General features: G+C 40.7%; 1 protein-coding gene across 1 annotated transcript in view; it reads left to right on the top strand.

Moving 5' to 3' along the window:
* Positions 1-16,554, top strand: part of LOC121003057 (cobalamin binding intrinsic factor-like) — a 40,782-nt gene extending 24,228 nt beyond the window's left edge. The window contains exons 8-9 of the mRNA XM_040434611.1: positions 4,208-4,326; positions 16,343-16,554. Of these exons, the coding sequence (XP_040290545.1) occupies positions 4,208-4,326; positions 16,343-16,404 (181 nt within the window). The 3' untranslated portion in view covers positions 16,405-16,554. The remainder of the gene's footprint in view (positions 1-4,207; positions 4,327-16,342) is intronic.
* Positions 16,555-17,470: the final 916 nt, after the last annotated feature.

The following is a 17,470-nucleotide window of genomic DNA, read 5'->3' as shown; positions in this document are numbered from 1 at the left end:
TGCTGTAGCATGACCTCAAGAAAGCGATTCACACCAGACATCCCAAGAATATTGCTGAACTGAAACAGTTCTGTAATGAGGAATGGTCAAGAATGACTCCTGATCGTTGTGCACGTCTGATCTGCAACTACAGGAAACGTTTGGTTGAAGTTATTGCTGACAAAGGAGGTTCAACCAGTTATTAAATCCAAGGGTTCACATACTTTTTCCACCTGCACTGTGAATGTTTACATGGTGTGTTCAATAAAAACATGGTAACATTTAATTCTTTGTGTGTTATTAGTTTAAGCAGACTGTGATTGTCTATTGTTGTGACATAGATGAAGATCAGATCATATTTTATGACCAATTTGTGCAGAAATCCATATCATTCCAAAGGGTTCACATACTTTTTCTTGCAACTGTATATGGGACATATGGATCTTTGGGCCCACAATCTCCAAGGCCCTGGTCCTGTCAAATAAAACACACTACCATAAATGATGTGTAATGGCTGGGTGACTTAAGTTTGTATTAGGACCCCAGAGTTTTAAGTCACACCTCTGTATTATACCAGGAACCGCAAGAATCTGATTAATAAAGTAAACTGACCAGTCAGTGTTGTTAATCATATTCTTCTGACTGGGTGTTTAGTAGTGTGAAAGCTTTTTTTCAGAAGCCTGAAAAAAAATCCTAATCTTTTACATTAGGTGGGATTGCATGCCTGTGGTTACCATGGTCCCCTAACACTTCCTGATTGTGAATGGTAGCCTGCCACCACTTAAATCACATTTTTAGGGGTTGGGAAACCCCTTAGAAGAACCAGGCCTGAACTGAAAACATCACAGTCATGGAATTTGTCAGAAAAACTTGCTTGCCTTCTCTACTTATTTCTTTGGCTTGACCTAGCTAAGGCTACTTTCACATTAGCGTTTTCAATTCCGCTATTGAGATTCGTCATAGGATCTCAATAGCGGATGAAAACTCTTTGGTTTTGTCCCCATTCATTGTCAATGGGGACAAAACTGAACTGAAGGAAACAGAGTGCACCAGAATGCATTCCGTTCCGTTTGGTTGCTCTCCCATCGCAGACAGAATAACACTGCAAGCAGCGTTTTTCTATCCGCAATGTGGTGCGGAGCAAGAGAGGTCTGTCCTGACACACAATGTAAGTTCATGGTGGCGGATCCGTTTTCTCTGACATAATAGAAAACAGATCCGTCCCCTATTGACTTTCAATGGTGTTCATGACGGATCCGTCATGGCTATAGAAGACATAATACAACCGGATCCGTTCATGACGGATGCATGCGGTTGTATTATTGTAAAGGAAGCATTTTTGCAGATCCATGACGGATCCACAAAAAACACTAGTGTGAAAGTAGCCTATGACTTGTTTGCCGAAGGTGACTTGAGTTTCATGGTATTACACCTCATCCAAAGTCAAGAGAGTGGAGGCAATACCATACATAGTCTATGAACAAGAGGGGCGCTATTTCAGGAAAACATAACAGAATTGTCTTTTTACCTTGGTTTGTATGCACATTGCTTGTATTTCATTATCTTCTCTAGGCTGCAACTAAAGTATTTCTACAATGGCCAAATTAGGTTATTAAGCTACAGTCAGCCTCTGATGCTGTCAGGCTGGAAATCCCATGAGGGTGAATTTGCCTCGCTGTGCATTGTATGGGAGGACTGTTCTTCCCTGTTCACAAAATGAGGCCCCAATTAGTAGTTTATTTTGTGGAACCTGCATTGAAGAAAAGTAAACTGAATCTAAAGAGTTTCACACAAAACTGATATGTGTTGGTTTTAGAGGTAGTACCACAAAGCAGCGGCCACATGCAGGTGAAAAACTGTACCCACATGCTCGTCACAGTTTCCAAACTGAAGTCAATAGCCTCACAACATGCTGGTGATACAGTAGTTTTACCCACAATAGCGAGTACTCATTAAAGTGATTGTTAATTGCCATGCAGTTCTGCCTTAAAACGGTGCCATTAACAGCAAAATCTTCAAAACAGTTAAAATCTATGGGAAAAACCTGCTTGTTTTTTTAGCTGCAACTGATCATAGCGTTAGTGCATATTTATGATCTCGGCAGCTGTACCTGTTCCCACGACAGTAATAGGATGTGGCCTGAGAAACACACCTATACAGTTTGTCTTCTCATGTCAGGAAGGTAAATACAGTATATTAATGTTGCAAGATCTGAAGTCGAGGAAGTCACAAAGTAAGAGGGCACAGCAGTCAGACATTGGTCATTGCAGCCTGAAAGCTAGCGAGAAATCAGAAGTATTTTGAAGGCAGCTTTGGATGTTAAGGCCCCTTTCACACGGGCGAGTATTCCGCGCGGATGTGATGCGTGAGTTGAACGCATTGCACCCGCACTGTATACCGACCCATTCATTTCTATGGGGCTGTGCACATGAGCGGTGATTTTCACGCATCACTTGTGCGTTGCGTAAAAATCGCAGCATGCTCTATATTCTGCGTTTTTCACGCAACGCAGGCCCCATAGAAGTGAATGGGGTTGCGTGAAAATCGCAAGCATCCGCAAGCAAGTGTGGATGCGGTGCAATTTTCACGCACGGTTGCTAGGAGACGATCGGGATGGAGACCCGATCATTATTATTTTCCCTTATAACATGGTTATAAGGGAAAATAATAGCATTCTGAATACAGAATGCATAGTAAAATAGCGCTGGAGGGGTTAAAAAAATAAAATAAAAAATTAACTCACCTTAGTCCACTTGATCGCGCAGACCGGCATCTCCTTCTGTCTCCTTTGCTGAACAGGACCTATGGTGACGTCACTCCGGTCATCACATGATCCATCACATGATCTTTTACCATGGTGATGGATCATGTGATGACTGGAGTGACGTCACCACAGGTCCTGTTGCTGCACAGAGCTAAGATGAAGACAGAAGAGAAGCCGGGCTGCGCGATCAAGTGGACTAAGGTGAGTTAAATTATTTTTTATTTCTTTTAACCCCTCCAGCGCTATTTTACTATGCATTCTGTATTCAGAATGCTATTATTTTACCTTATAACCATGTTATAAGGGAAAATAATACAATCTACAGAACACCGATCCCAAGCCCGAACTTCTGTGAAGAAGTTCAGGTTTGGGTACCAAACATGTGCGATTTTTCTTACACGAGTGCAAAACGCATTACAATGTTTTGCACTCGCGCGGAAAAATCGCGGGTGTTCCCGTAACGCACCCGCACATTTTCCCGCAACGCCCGTCTGAAAGAGGCCTAATAGAATAGAAGATATCATCTACCTCAAAATAAGTACAATTTAGGCTACTTTCACACTCGCGTTTGGTGCGGATCCGTCATAGATCTGCACAGACGGATCAGCACTGATAATACAACCGCATGCATCCGTTCAGAACAGATCCGTTTATATTATCTTTAATATTGCCAAAACTGATCCGTCTTGAACACCATTGAAAGTCAATGGAGAGCGGATCCGTTTTGCATTGTGTCAGTGAAAACGGATCCGTCCCCATTGACTTACATTGTGTGTCAGGACGGATCCGTTTGCAAGCAGCATTTTGGTATCCGCCTCTAGAGCGGAATGGAGGCTGAACGGAGGCAAACTGATGCATTCTGAGCGGATCCTTATCCATTCAGAATGCATTAGGGCAAAACTGATCTGTTTTGGACCGCTTGTGAGAGCCCTGAAACGGATCTCACAAACGGAAAGCCAAAACGCCAGTGTGAAAGTACCCTTAAGTGACACTGTTGTACAGGGGCGGACTAGTAACTTATAGTGGCCCTGAAAAAAAAAAACTAAAAGTGGCCCCATGCTGTAGGCTGGTCCAGATTGACAGAAGGCAGGGCAACACAAGTAGGCGAGGACAGCGCAAGTAGATGAGACCATCAATACCATAGTGCAGCACAAAATACTATCCAGCAGAACTAAATACCATAGTGCAGCACTAAGTACTACTACCGTATCCAACTGTATCAGTCCTGCGGACAGCTGACTTCAGGAGGACACCTGCAGCTGACGGCCAACTGCATAAGTACCTGATCAATTACTACTGAGAGCATGAGATCATTTTGAATCCAGCTGGAGACCATGAGGAGGGCTCTGGTGGCCCCCTGGGCATCAGCTCACTGGGAAATTTCCCTATAGGGTCTATAGCCAGTCCATCCCTGCTGGTGTAATGGTATTTTGGTTAATTAAAACAAATATTTTCTCCCCACAGTTTTCAGACAGAGACCTCTTCTTGGGGAGTGTATGTGACATCCATTAACAATCTTGGAGGAAGCACAAATGACAAGACATACTGGCAGTTTTTCAATGATGTCACCCCATTAATTGAAGGTCAGTAACTGAACATGGATCAATATAACTACTACATATGGTCCAGGCTTGTTTCCCATGTGCCTTACATTCAGCAGGCAGTTCCGGCCTGCTGAACAGCCTACCGAATCCATCACTGCCGGGCGCTGCTGGAATTCCATCCAAACCCATTCACTATAATAGGGAGAAGCAGAGATCCGGCTGCAACCTAGAAAATATGCCTAGGGGCAGCCGGACAAATACCGCCATTATAGTGAATGGGGCCTGACGCAACTTTGGCAGCGCTCAGCACTGATGGATCAGGCAAGCTGTTCCCAGTTGGAACACCTGACAGATCCCCTTAACGCACATGTGAAACAGGTCTAAAAGGTTTTTTTTCAGGCTCCTGATATTGCTGACCAATCCTCTGGATAGGTCATTAACCCCTTTAGGACACAGCCTTATTTCACCTTAACCTCTTAAGGACATAGGGCGTACAGGTACGCCCTTGTGCCCTGGTACTTAAGGACACAGGGCGTACATGTACGCCCTGTGTATTTTCGATCACTGCCGTGCGGCTGGCAGTGATCGGAACCCGGTGCCTGCTCAAATCATTGAGCAGGCACCTAGGCTAAATGCGCGGGGGGGTCCCGTGACCCCCCCATGTCGGCGATCGCGGCAAACCGCAGGTCAATTCAGACCTGCGGTTTGCTGCGATTTCTGAAGTTTCTGGTCCCCGCAGTCCCTGACCGCGGGGATCAGAAACTTTATATGCCTAAAAAAAAAGTTTTATTCACCCCCCCCTGCACCCCCGAATGATTTTTATGGTGGCGGGAGGTGCAGGGGGAGGGTTGCGGGCGGTGTGGGCGGTGCGGGAGGCGGGCGGTGCGGCAGGCGGGATCGCGATCCCCCGCCCGCCTCCCCTTGTATAATCGTTGGTGTCTAGTGGGGATACCAGGGTGCCAGCACATTGCTGGCACCCTGGTATAAACGGCTGACATCTGCGATGCGATGTCAGCCGTTTAACCCTTTCCATACAGCGGTCCGTACGGACCGCTGTATGGAAAAGGTTAACAGCGCAGGGAGCTCCCTCCCTCTCCCATCGGGGGGCTGCTGTGCCTTTGCAGCCCCCCGATGGGGAGGGAGAGAGCCCCCAGAGAGCCCCCCGAGAGATCCCCTCCTTACCCTTCCCCGTCTGCGAAGTTCTGAGCAGTACTGAGCAGACGGGGAAGGTTCCCATGGCAACAGGACGCCTCTCAGGCGTCCTGCTGTCCATGGTGCTGAACAGATCTGTGCTGAAAGGCATAGATCTGTTCAGTGTAAGTAAAATACAGTACAGAACAATATATATTGTACTGTACTGTATTATACAGACATCAGACCCACTGGATCTTCAAGAACCAAGTGGGTCTGGGTCAAAAAAAAGTGAATAAAAGTGAAAAAAAAGTAAAAACACATTTATCACTGATAAAAAATGAAAAAAATAAAATTCCCTACACATGTTTGGTATCGCCGCGTCCGTAACGACCTGATCTATAAAACGGTCATGTTACTTTACCCGAACGGTGAACACCATAAAAATAAAAAATAAAAAACTATGATGAAATTGAAATTTTGCCCACCTTACTTCCCAAAAAAGGTAATAAAAGTGATCAAAAAAGTCGCATGTACGCCAAAATTGTAACAATCAAACCGTCATCTCATCCCGCAAAAATCATACCCTACCCAAGATAATCGCCCAAAAACTGAAAAAACTATGGCTCTTAGACTATGGAAACACTAAAACATGATTTTTTTTGTTTCAAAAATGAAATCATTGTGTAAAACTTACATAAATAAAAAAAAGTATACATATTAGGTATCGCCGCGTCCGTATCGCCCGGCTCTATAAAAATATCACATGATCTAACCCCTCAGATGACCACCGTAAAAAAATAAAAATAAAAACGGTGTAAAAAAAGCCATTTTTTGTCATCTTACATCACAAAAAGTGTAATAGCAAGCAATCAAAAAGTCATATGCACCCCAAAATAGATGCCAATCAAACCGTCATCTCATCCCGCAAAAAATGAGACCCTACTTAAGATAATCGCCCAAAAACTGAAAAAACTATGGCTCTTAGACTATGGAGACACTAAAACATTTTTTTGGTTTTAAAAATGAAATCATTGTGTAAAACTTACATAAATAAAAAAAATTGTATACATATTAGGTATCTCCGCGTCCGTGACAACCTGCTCTATAAAATTACCACATGATCTAACCTGTCAGATGAATGTTGTAAATAACAAAAAAAAAACGGTGCCAAAAAAGCTATTTCTTGTTACCTTGCCGCACAAAAAGTGTAATATAGAGCAACCAAAAATCATATGTACCCTAAACTAGTACCAACAAAACTGCCACCCTATCCCGTAGTTTCTAAAATGGGGTCACTTTTTTGGAGTTTCTACTCTAGGGGTGCATCAGGGGGGCTTCAAATGGGACATGGTGTCAAAAAAACCAGTCCAGCAAAATATGCCTTCCAAAAACCGTATGGCATTCCTTTCCTTCTGCGCCCTGCCGTGTGCCCGTACAGCTGTTTACGACCACATATGGGGTGTTTCTGTAAACTACAGAATTAGGGCCATAAATAATGAGTTTTGTTTGGCTGTTAACCCTTGCTTTGTAACTGGAAAAAAAATATTAAAATGGAAAATCTGCCAAAAAAGTGAAATTTTGAAATTGTATCTCTATTTTCCATTAAATCTTGTGCAACACCTAAAGGGTTAACAAAGTTTGTAAAATCAGTTTTGAATACCTTGAGGGGTGTAGTTTCTTAGATGGGGTCACTTTTATGGAGTTTATAATCTAGGGGTGCATCAGGGGGGCTTCAAATGGGACATGGTGCCAAAAAAACAGTCCAGCAAAATCAGCCCTCCAAAAACCAAACGGCGCACCTTTCACTCTGCGCCCCGCTGTGTGGCCGTACAGTAGTTTACGGCCACATATAGGGTGTTTCTGTAAACAGCAGAGTCAGGGCAATAAAGATACAGTCTTGTTTGGCTGTTAACCCTTGCTTTGTTAGTGGAAAAAATGGGTTAAAATGGAAAATTAGGCAAAAAAATGAAATTCTCAAATTTCATCGCCATTTGCCAATAACTCTTGTGCAACACCTAAAGGGTTAACGACGTATGTAAAATCAGTTTTGAATACCTTGAGGGGTGTAGTTTCTTAGATGGGGTCACTTTTAGGGAGTTTCTCCTCTAGGGGTGCATCAGGGGGCTTCAAATGGGACATGGTGTAAATAAACCAGTCCATAAAAATCAGCCTTCCAAAAACCAAACGGCGCACCTTTCACTCTACGCCCCGCTGTGTGGCCGTACAGTAGTTTACGGCCACATATTGGGTGTTTCTGTAAATGGCAGAGTCAGGGCAATAAAGATACAGTCTTGTTTGGCTGTTAACCCTTGGTTTGTTAGTGGAAAAAATGGGTTAAAATGAAAAATTAGACAAAAAAATGAAATTCTCAAATTTCCTCCCTATTTGCCAATAACTCTTGTGCAACACCTAAAGGGTTAACAACGTATGCAAAATCAGTTTTGAATACCTTGAGGGGTGTAGTTTCTTAGATGGGGTCATTTTTGGGTTGTTTCTATAATGTAAGCCTCGCAACGTGACTTGAGACCTGAACTGGTCCCTAGAAATTGAGTTTTTGTAAATTTCGGAAAAATTTCAAGATTTGCTTCTAAACTTCTAAGCCTTATAACATCCCCAAAAAATAAAATATCATTCCCAAAACAATTCAAACATGAAGTAGACATATGGGGAATGTAAAGTCATCACAATTTTTGGGGGTATTACTATGTATTACAGAAGTAGAGAAACTGAAACTTTGAAATTTGCAAATTTTTTTCAAATTTTTGTTAAATTAGGTATTTTTTGGTGCAAAAAAATTATTTTTTTTGACTCCATTTTACCAGTGTCATGAAGTACAATATGTGACGAAAAAACAATCTCAGAACGGCCTGGATAAGTCAAACCGTTTTAAAGTTATCAGCACTTAAAGGGACTCTGGTCAGATTTTCAAAAAATGGCCTGGTCCTAAGGTGTAAAAAGGCTGTGTCCTTAAGGGGTTAAGGACCAGGCCATTTTTTGCAAATCTGACCACTGTCACTTTAAGTGGTGATAACTTTAAAACGCTTTGACTTATCCAGGCCATTCTGAGATAGTTTTTTCGTCACATATTGTACTTCATGACACTGGTAAAATGAAGTCAAAAAAATAAATTTTTATTTATAAAAAAATACCAAATTTACCCAAAAATTTTAAAAATTGCAAATTTCCAAATTTCAATTTCTCTACTTCTACAATACATAGTAATACCTACAAAAATAGTTATTACTTTACATTCCCCATATGTCTACTTCATGTTTGGATCATTTTGGGAATGACATTTTATTTTTTGGGGATGTTACAAGGCTTAGAAGTTTAGAAGCAAATCTTTAAATTTTTCAGAAATTTTCAAAAACCCACTTTACAAGGACCAGTTCAAGTCTGAAGTCACTTTGTGAGGCTTACGTAATAGAAACCACCCAAAAATAACCCCATTCTAGAAACTACACCCCTCAAGGTATTCAAAACTGATTTCACAAACTTTGTTAACCCTTTAGGTGTTCCACAAGAATTAATGGAAAATAGAGATACAATTTCAAAATTTCACTTTTTTGGCAGATTTTCCATTTTAATAATTTTTTTCCAGTTACAAAGCAAGGGTTAACAGCCAAACAAAACTCAATATTTATGGCCCTGATTCTGTAGTTTACAGAAACACCCCTTATGTGGTTGTAAACCGCTGTACGGGCACACAGCAAGGCGCAGGAGGAAAGGAATGCCATACGGTTTTTGGAAGGCAGATTTTGCTGGACTGGTTTTTTGACACCATGTACCATTTGAAGCCCCCCTGATGCACCCCTACAGTAGAAACTCCAAAAAAGTGAACCCATTTTTGAAACTACAGGATAGGGTGGCAGTTTTGTTGGTACTATTTTAGGGTACATATGATTTTTGGTTGCTCTATATTACACTTTTTGTGAGGCAAGGTAACAAGAAATAGCTGTTTTGGCACCGTTTTTATTTTTTGTTATTTACAACATTTATCTGACAGGTTAGATCATGTGGTATTTTTGTAGACCAGGTTGTCACGGACGCGGCGATGCCTAATATGTAGTGTTTCCATAGTCTGAGAGCCATAGTTTTTTCAGTTTTTGGGCGATTATCTTGGGTAGGGTATGATTTTTGCTGGATGAGATGACGGTTTGATTGGCAATATTTTAGGGTGCGTGTGACTTTTTGGTCGCTTGCTATTACACTTTTAGTTCGTTTTTTACGGTATTCACCTGAGGGGTTAGGTCATGTGATATTTTTATATAGAAAGTTATTACGGATGTGGCGATACCTAATATGTATACTTTTTTTTTATTTATGTAAGTTTTACACAATGATTTCATTTTTGAAACAAAAAAAATTATGTTTTAGTGTTTCCATAGTCTGAGAGACATCGTTTTTTCAGTTTTTGGGCGATTATCTTGGGTAGGGTATTATTTTTGTGGGATGAGATGATGGTTTGATTGGCACTATTTTGGGGTGCATATGACTTTTTGATCGCTTGCTATTACACCTTTTGTGATGTAAGGTGACAAAAAATTGTTTATTTAGCACAGTTTTAATTTTTTCTTTTTTACGGTGTTCATCTGAGGGGTTAGGTCATGTGATATTTTTAAAGAGCCGGTCGATACGGACGTGGCAATACCTAATATTTATTAAAAAAAAATTATTTATGTAAGTTTTACACAATAATATCATTTTTTAAACAAAAATAAATCATGTTTTAGTGTCTCCATATTCTGAGAGCCATAGTTTTTTCCAGTTTTTAAGCGATTATCTTAGGTAGGGTCTAATTTTTTGCGGCATGAGATGACGGTTTGTTTGGCACTATTTTGGGGTGCATATGACTTTTTGATCGCTTGCTATTACACTTTTTGTGATGTAAGGTGACAAAAAATTGTTTATTTAGCACAGTTTTTATTTTTTATTTTTTACGGTGTTCATCTGAGGGGTTAGGTCATGTGATATTTTTATAGAGCTGGTCGATACAGAGGCAGAGATACCTAATATGTATACTTTTTTTTATTTATGTAAGTTTTACACATTAACAGCTTTTTTAAAACCAAAAAAAAGATGTTTTAGTGTCTCCATATTCTGAGCCATAGTTTTTTTTATTTTTTGGGCGATTGTCTCAGGTAGAGGCTCATTTTTTGCGGGAGGAAGTGATGGTTAGATTGGTACTATTTTGGTGGGCATACGCCTTTTTGATCGCTTGCTGTTTTACTTTTTGTGATGTAAGGTGACAAAAAAATTGTTTATTTAGCACAGTTTTTATTTTTTATTTTTTACGGTGTTCATCTGGGGGGTTAGGTCATGTGATATGTTTATAGACTCGGTCGATACGGACGCGGCGATACCTAATATGTCAACTCCCCCCCCCCCCCTATTTTTTACAATTTTTTTTTAACTTTATTTGGGGAAAATGATGTTTTTGTTTATTTTTAAAATTCGAAATTAAAACAGGCACTCACCATCTGGTAGAATGTATAAATTGATAGTTTACTCAATACCATATAATAAAATCAATAAAGGTACACATAAATATATACATAAAACTATCCATGCATTATGAATAGGACATACAAGGTATAAACTGTGATTGCTAGCTTCTGCTTATTGGTATATATCCTTTGGGATAATTATGTCTTGTACAACAATAGACCTAATGCATAAGTAATACTGTGTTATTCATATATAACGGTACAAATTCGTTTGATGGTGTTTGCACCGCAATTGCAGTGCACTGTGCAGATATGGTGTCCACAATATAATCAAAGTAAAAGTAAGAAGAAGTGAAAGATTGTGAAAAAAATTATAATAAAAACTCTTTTGGTAGAAAAAAAATTTGGTAAAAAAATATTTGGTGAAAAAACTCCTGCAGTGTTAAATCCTATGAAGAAATGTCATATAGTTGCACCACAGTTATCCCGATGTTGGTCAGTATTGTTTCAATATTCACAGTCAGTATAAACTTTAATTCCCCTGAGGGTTAGGTATTTGTTTATAGGGCTTGCATCTGGGGCGTCCCCCTGGTGCGTACCCTCTTACCTTACCCCTCTCGAGGTATACTTCTTTGGGTCTTATACGCCCTCAGCAGGATCGATTTTGCTGTATCTCTGTACCTGGTGCCCCGTACAGTACAGTACAGTGTGGATTATCCACCAAACTACGGTGGTGAGTTGCCTTTACTCCAGGCTGTATTCTCGGGTTTCTCGGCGTCCCACGTGATCTTCCTCTGAGGTCATCAGATCTCGCCTTGTTTGCGTGTCACCGTCCCGGCACTTCTCGCGTTGTCTCGCGATAGGGCAGATCAGGTGATCCTGCTTGCGATTCAATGCATAAGTCAGTCCGTCTTTGTAATATAGCAATGTTCAAAGATAATCTTTTTGGGTGTTTAGATGGGTAGTCTGTCTCTCCGAACCAGCCAGACGTGTTTCGAGGCGTCACCCCCTTCCTCAGTGGCTTCGATATCAGACCTAACTACCCCCTTCTTTTATAGTGTGTGGCTTCCAAAACCCACCTAAAACCCGGCATGGATTTCCAATATACATAAAATATAGATAAAATATATGATATAAAGCATGTTTTCACACTACCTCATGATCGAGTATGAGAAAATATACACGAATATATCCAAAAAATCGAGTATATATAAATATATAAGCACCCGAAGGAAAGGGAGAGCATAGGATCATGTGTATAGTTTTATTGTAATTAGTTGCGGTTCATTCTCCACTTTTTTATTCTTTCCAGATGGATAAATCTAGGAAAGGGGGAAGTGGCTAATCAGAGGCTCATAGAAGGGAGAAACCAAAAAAAACGCATCTACGTTCTTGGTGCGTTTTAGTTAGATTTGATGTTCCCTTCTATTCACCTTCTTTTTCTATCTTTTATTTAACTTGTTCCCTTCCTTTCTGTTCTTTGCAGTCGTTCCTCTGTATGGAGAATACCCCTCCTAATATCTTTTCTAATATCATTAAGAGATCTATTCTACTTTTTAATTTTTCTTAATTTCTAATGGCATCCTTCACTCCTCATCTACAAGCCCAAGGTTTAAAGGGGAAACGCATCACAATCTAGAAAAAAACGCATCTGCGTTTCTTTTTGCGTTTCCGATGCGTTTTTTGTTTTTTTTTCAAACCTTATTTTGTGTGTTCCTAGATGGATATTTTGTTCCCCTGTTGAATGAGAGTCCTACCACCACAATCTACCCTAAGTATTCTTTGCATCAGTGACCCCATTTAGGTTTGCATTTAGTTATGTTTGTGCAACTATATTCTGGATCTGTAGCAATTTCAGGGGTATGGAGACATCAGAGGTGCAGCCTTTGATAACCTATACAAGGGCTCAAAATCTATCCCTAAAGGTAGCTCCATCAGTAAAAAATAAAGCAAGAAACCCAACCATACAGAACTGGCTGAATTTGAGTGGCTTTTTATAGATGTGGGAGGTGCGGTGTTTGTAAACCCACATCATTCCCCAAGAAAACCACAGAAATTCAATCACGAGTGAATCCCTTTGTATGGAAAATAAAAGACTTCCTGACCTGCAGTACAAGAAACATTCTGTATATAATAGAATGCCAGTGCAAGAAACAATACATTGTAAGAACAAAACGCTCTCTTAAGAAAAGACTGGCAGAGCATATTACGGATATTAAGAACGGGTACGAGAAGCATTCTCTTTCACTACACTACAAACAACATCACAACAAAAATCCTGTAGGTATGGTCTTCGCGGCCTTCGAGAAGGTTGATGTGCACTGGAGAGGAGGAGACCATATCGCCAGGATGTCACGGCAGGAATCCAGACGGATTTTCGATTTTGAAACACTTCTTCCACATGGTCTCAACTCAGACTTTGAGCTATTTGTTTTTTTATAAGACCCGGGGACGGGTGTCTTCCTCTGATGGGACATCCTGAGTCTGGCTGTTTATCAGCACCAGGATCTCCCCTCGGGGGGAGTCTCCCTCCCCTATACATCATTTTGACAGCAGTATAACATCTGAATATACAAAACCATTATTACAACATCTGAATATACAAATCATTATATAAACACTTATAAATTTCCCCCATGGGATAGGATCCCTTCCCATCTAGATGATATGGTTCCGTGAAGTCTGTATGAGAATAGACATAAACTGGGTTTTTAAATGGACACATCGCAGACGCAGGGAAAGTGCAGGGGTGTTTTTGGGAAACCGCTGCGCCTCTGATGTCTCCATACCCCAGAAATTGCTACAGATATAGAATATAGTTGCACAAACATAATTAAATGCAAACCTAAATGGGGTCTCTGATGCAAAGAATACTTAGGGTAGATTGTGGTGGTAGGACTCTCATTCAACAGGGGAACAAAATATTCATCTAGGAACACACAAAAATAGGGTTTTAAAAAGAAAAAAAAAGAAAATGCATCGGAAACGCAAAAAGAAACGCAGATGCGTTTTTTTCTAGATTGTGATGCGTTTCCCTTTAAACCTTGGGCTTGTAGATGAGGAGTGAAGGATGCCATTAGAAATTAAGAAAAATTAAAAAGTAGAATAGATCTCTTAATGATATTAGAAAAGATATTAGGAGGGGTATTCTCCATACAGAGGAACGACTGCAAAGAACAGAAAGGAAGGGAACAAGTTAAATAAAAGATAGAAAAAGAAGGTGAATAGAAGGGAACATCAAATCTAACTAAAACGCACCAAGAACGTAGATGCGTTTTTTTTTGGGTTTCTCCCTTTTATGAGCCTCTGATTAGCCACTTCCCCCTTTCCTAGATTTATCCATCTGGAAAGAATAAAAAAGTGGAGAATGAACCGCAACTAATTACAATAAAACTATACACATGATCCTATGCTCTCCCTTTCCTTCGGGTGCTTATATATTTATATATACTCGATTTTTTTGGATATATTCGTGTATATTTTCTCATACTCGATCATGAGGTAGTGTGAAAACATGCTTTATATCATATATTTTATCTAGGGGGACGCCCCAGATGCAAGCCCTATAAACAAATACCTAACCCTCAGGGGAATTAAAGTTTATACTGACTGTGAATATTGAAACAATACTGACCAACATCGGGATAACTGTGGTGCAACTATATGACATTTCTTCATAGGATTTAACACTGCAGGAGTTTTTTCACCAAATATTTTTCTACAAATTTTTTTTTCTACCAAAAGAGTTTTTATTATAATTTTTTTCACAATCTTTCACTTCTTACTTTTACTTTCATCATATTGTGGACACCATATCTGCACAGTGCACTGCAATTGGGGTGCAAACACCATCAAATGAATTTGCACCGTTATATATGAATAACACAGTATTACTTATGCATTAGGTCTATTGTTGTACAAGACATAATTATCCCAAAGGATATATACCAATACCCCTCCTAATATCACAGTTTATACCTTGTATGTCCTATTCATAATGCATGGATAGTTTTATGTATATCTTTATGTGTATCTTTATTGATTTTATTATATGGTATTGAGTAAACTATCAATTTATACATTCTACCAGATGGTGAGTGCCTGTTTTTATTTAGAATTTTTGAATACGTTCACACCATATTGGATGAATAGGTGAACCATTAAAAAAACAGAGCACCCTAACCGTAAATCAGATACGGGAGAGCCACGTTATATTTTTTTATATTTTTTTATATTTGTTTATTTTTACTTGAAACTTTAAATTTTTGGGGGGGAAAACTTAATTTTTTAAACTTTTTTTTCACTTAATTTTTGTCCCACTTTGGGACTTTTGGGGGTCTAATTCTTTACAATGCATTCCAATACTTCTGTATTGGAATGCATTGGCTGTATGAGTAATACTGTGGCTTGTCACATCGCGCTGCCTTCCATGCCATCGGGTCCCCCCTACAGCCCCACGGGGACCCAATGGCACCGCCGCCCGCAACATAAAAAGCCGCAAACCGCAGGTCTGAATTGACCTGCGGTTTGCGGCGATCGCAGACACGGGGGGTCACAGGACCCCCTGCGCATTTAGCCAAGGTGCCTGCTCAACGATTTGAGCAGGCACCTTGTTCCGATCGGTGTATTGGAAATACACATGACGTATCGGTACGTCATGTGTTCTTAAGTACCAGGACAACATGCCGTACCGGTACGTCATGTGTACTGAAGAGGTTAATATCCGACTGGTGAGGGTCCAACACTTCACACCCCCAGCTATTAGCTGTTCCCTGCAGTCTTCGGCGCCAGAACTAGCACTTTGAATGGAGCTTTGTTTCCTTTTACATTAGTGGGAGATGAGCTGCAGTAACCCATCACGGCTACTACACTTTGAACAGAGCTGTGTTTCCTGCCCCATTCAAAGTTCTAGTTTCAGCGCCTGAGGCTGCAGGGAAAAGTTGATCAGTAGGGGTGCAAAGTGTCCGACCCTCACCAATTGGATGTTAGGCCAAGTTCACACGAACATGTGTGACCCGTGCCCGTGCTGCTTGCCGGCTGCAATGCACGATCGCCGGCCGTAGGTCAGTCTCATCGGATCGCGGACCCATTCACTTTAATGGGTCCGCGATCTGCCCGGTCCGCAAAAAGATAGGACATGTTCTATCTTTTTGTGGAACGGAAGTACGGGACGCAACCCCACGGAAGCACTCCGTAGTGCTTCCGAGGGGTCCCATTCCGTGCGGCCGTTCCGCAATTCCGGATTTGCGGACCCATTGAAGTGAATGGGTCCGCATCCGTGATGCGGAATGCACACGGAACTGTGGCCGTGTATTGCGGCCCGCAATTTGCGTGCCGCAATACGGCCACGGATCACACACGTTCGTGTGAACTAGGCCTTAATCACCTATCCTGATTATAAGTCATCGATATGAGGAGCATGGAAAACGCCTTTAATTTACTAGAACATAATGTAATGTCATGTTTCTTCACAGGTGTCGGCACATATAAGCCTAAGAACAAGGAGCACATTTTGGCTATCATAAGCAAATACTGATTATTTCCTCATTTACCTATATTTCGGTTAATATTTTGCCATGATTTTGAGATAGCCAAATCATTTTGGCACAGGAGCATCTTCCAGAGAATACCATTTCTTAAATGAATGGAGCTTTTGGCAGTATATCTAGTATATATTCATGTTGTAAACCAATAGAAATATCATTATAAATAAAACAAATGGACTGTTATATCTATCTACAAATATTAAAGGGCATGTCGAGGTAATACTTTGAAAATCCCTGTCCCATAAGAATATATACACAAAAATAACGCACCAAGAAGAAGATGTTGGAGTGGAATGACACTTTCTGTGTGTAAACATAATGATGACATATGTCAGTGATTACAATATTAGAGCGGAAGGGTAAGTCTATTGGGGAAAACTGTATAATTGAAAGGAGTCTCCAGTACCCTGTTGGGCCGCCTCTAGTCTTGATACAAGATGGGATATAGCTGGGCATGAAGGCATACAGGTTCCATATGGTATTCTGCAACACATTTGCCCACAGATGTTGTGGCTTGGTCTGTAGATCCTGCACACTCATAGGTTGCTGAAGCTTGTCCCATAAATGCTCCCTTGGCGATAAATCTGGGAACTGAGCAGGCAAAGGAAGTTTTGAAATATCCTTTTGAAAAATGCCAGTTGGAAGCCCTGACATGAGAGGAAAGATAAGTGGCTGCAGGATGTCCTGCACATACAGTGAGGAACAGAAGAGTTTGAACACCCTGCGATTTTGCAAGTTCTCCCACTTAGAAATCATGGAGGGGTCTGAAATTCACATTGTAGTTGCATTCCCACTCTGAGAGACAGAATAAAATAAATAAATAAATAAGGAAATCACATTGTATGATTTTCAAATAATTTATTTGTGTTCAGGTCGGCTATGAGACATGCACCTACCTACCTCCCTCCACTATGAAAGCAGTAGAGTTATGCCGGAACTGCTGAACGGAGGGCAGGCTGAAGAGGCCCACCCCATTGAGGTATTAAAATAAAGAGGGTTTAGGGAGGGTGTGGCAAAACGAGCTGTCGGCAACATGCCAGTGCCGCTGCGAACTTA

Source organism: Bufo bufo, chromosome 6 (assembly GCF_905171765.1).
Source record: "Bufo bufo chromosome 6, aBufBuf1.1, whole genome shotgun sequence".
Classification (NCBI taxonomy): Eukaryota; Metazoa; Chordata; class Amphibia; order Anura; family Bufonidae; genus Bufo; species Bufo bufo.
The sequence above is the reverse complement of the archived record's forward strand: the minus strand, read 5'-3'. Positions and strand labels throughout refer to the sequence as shown.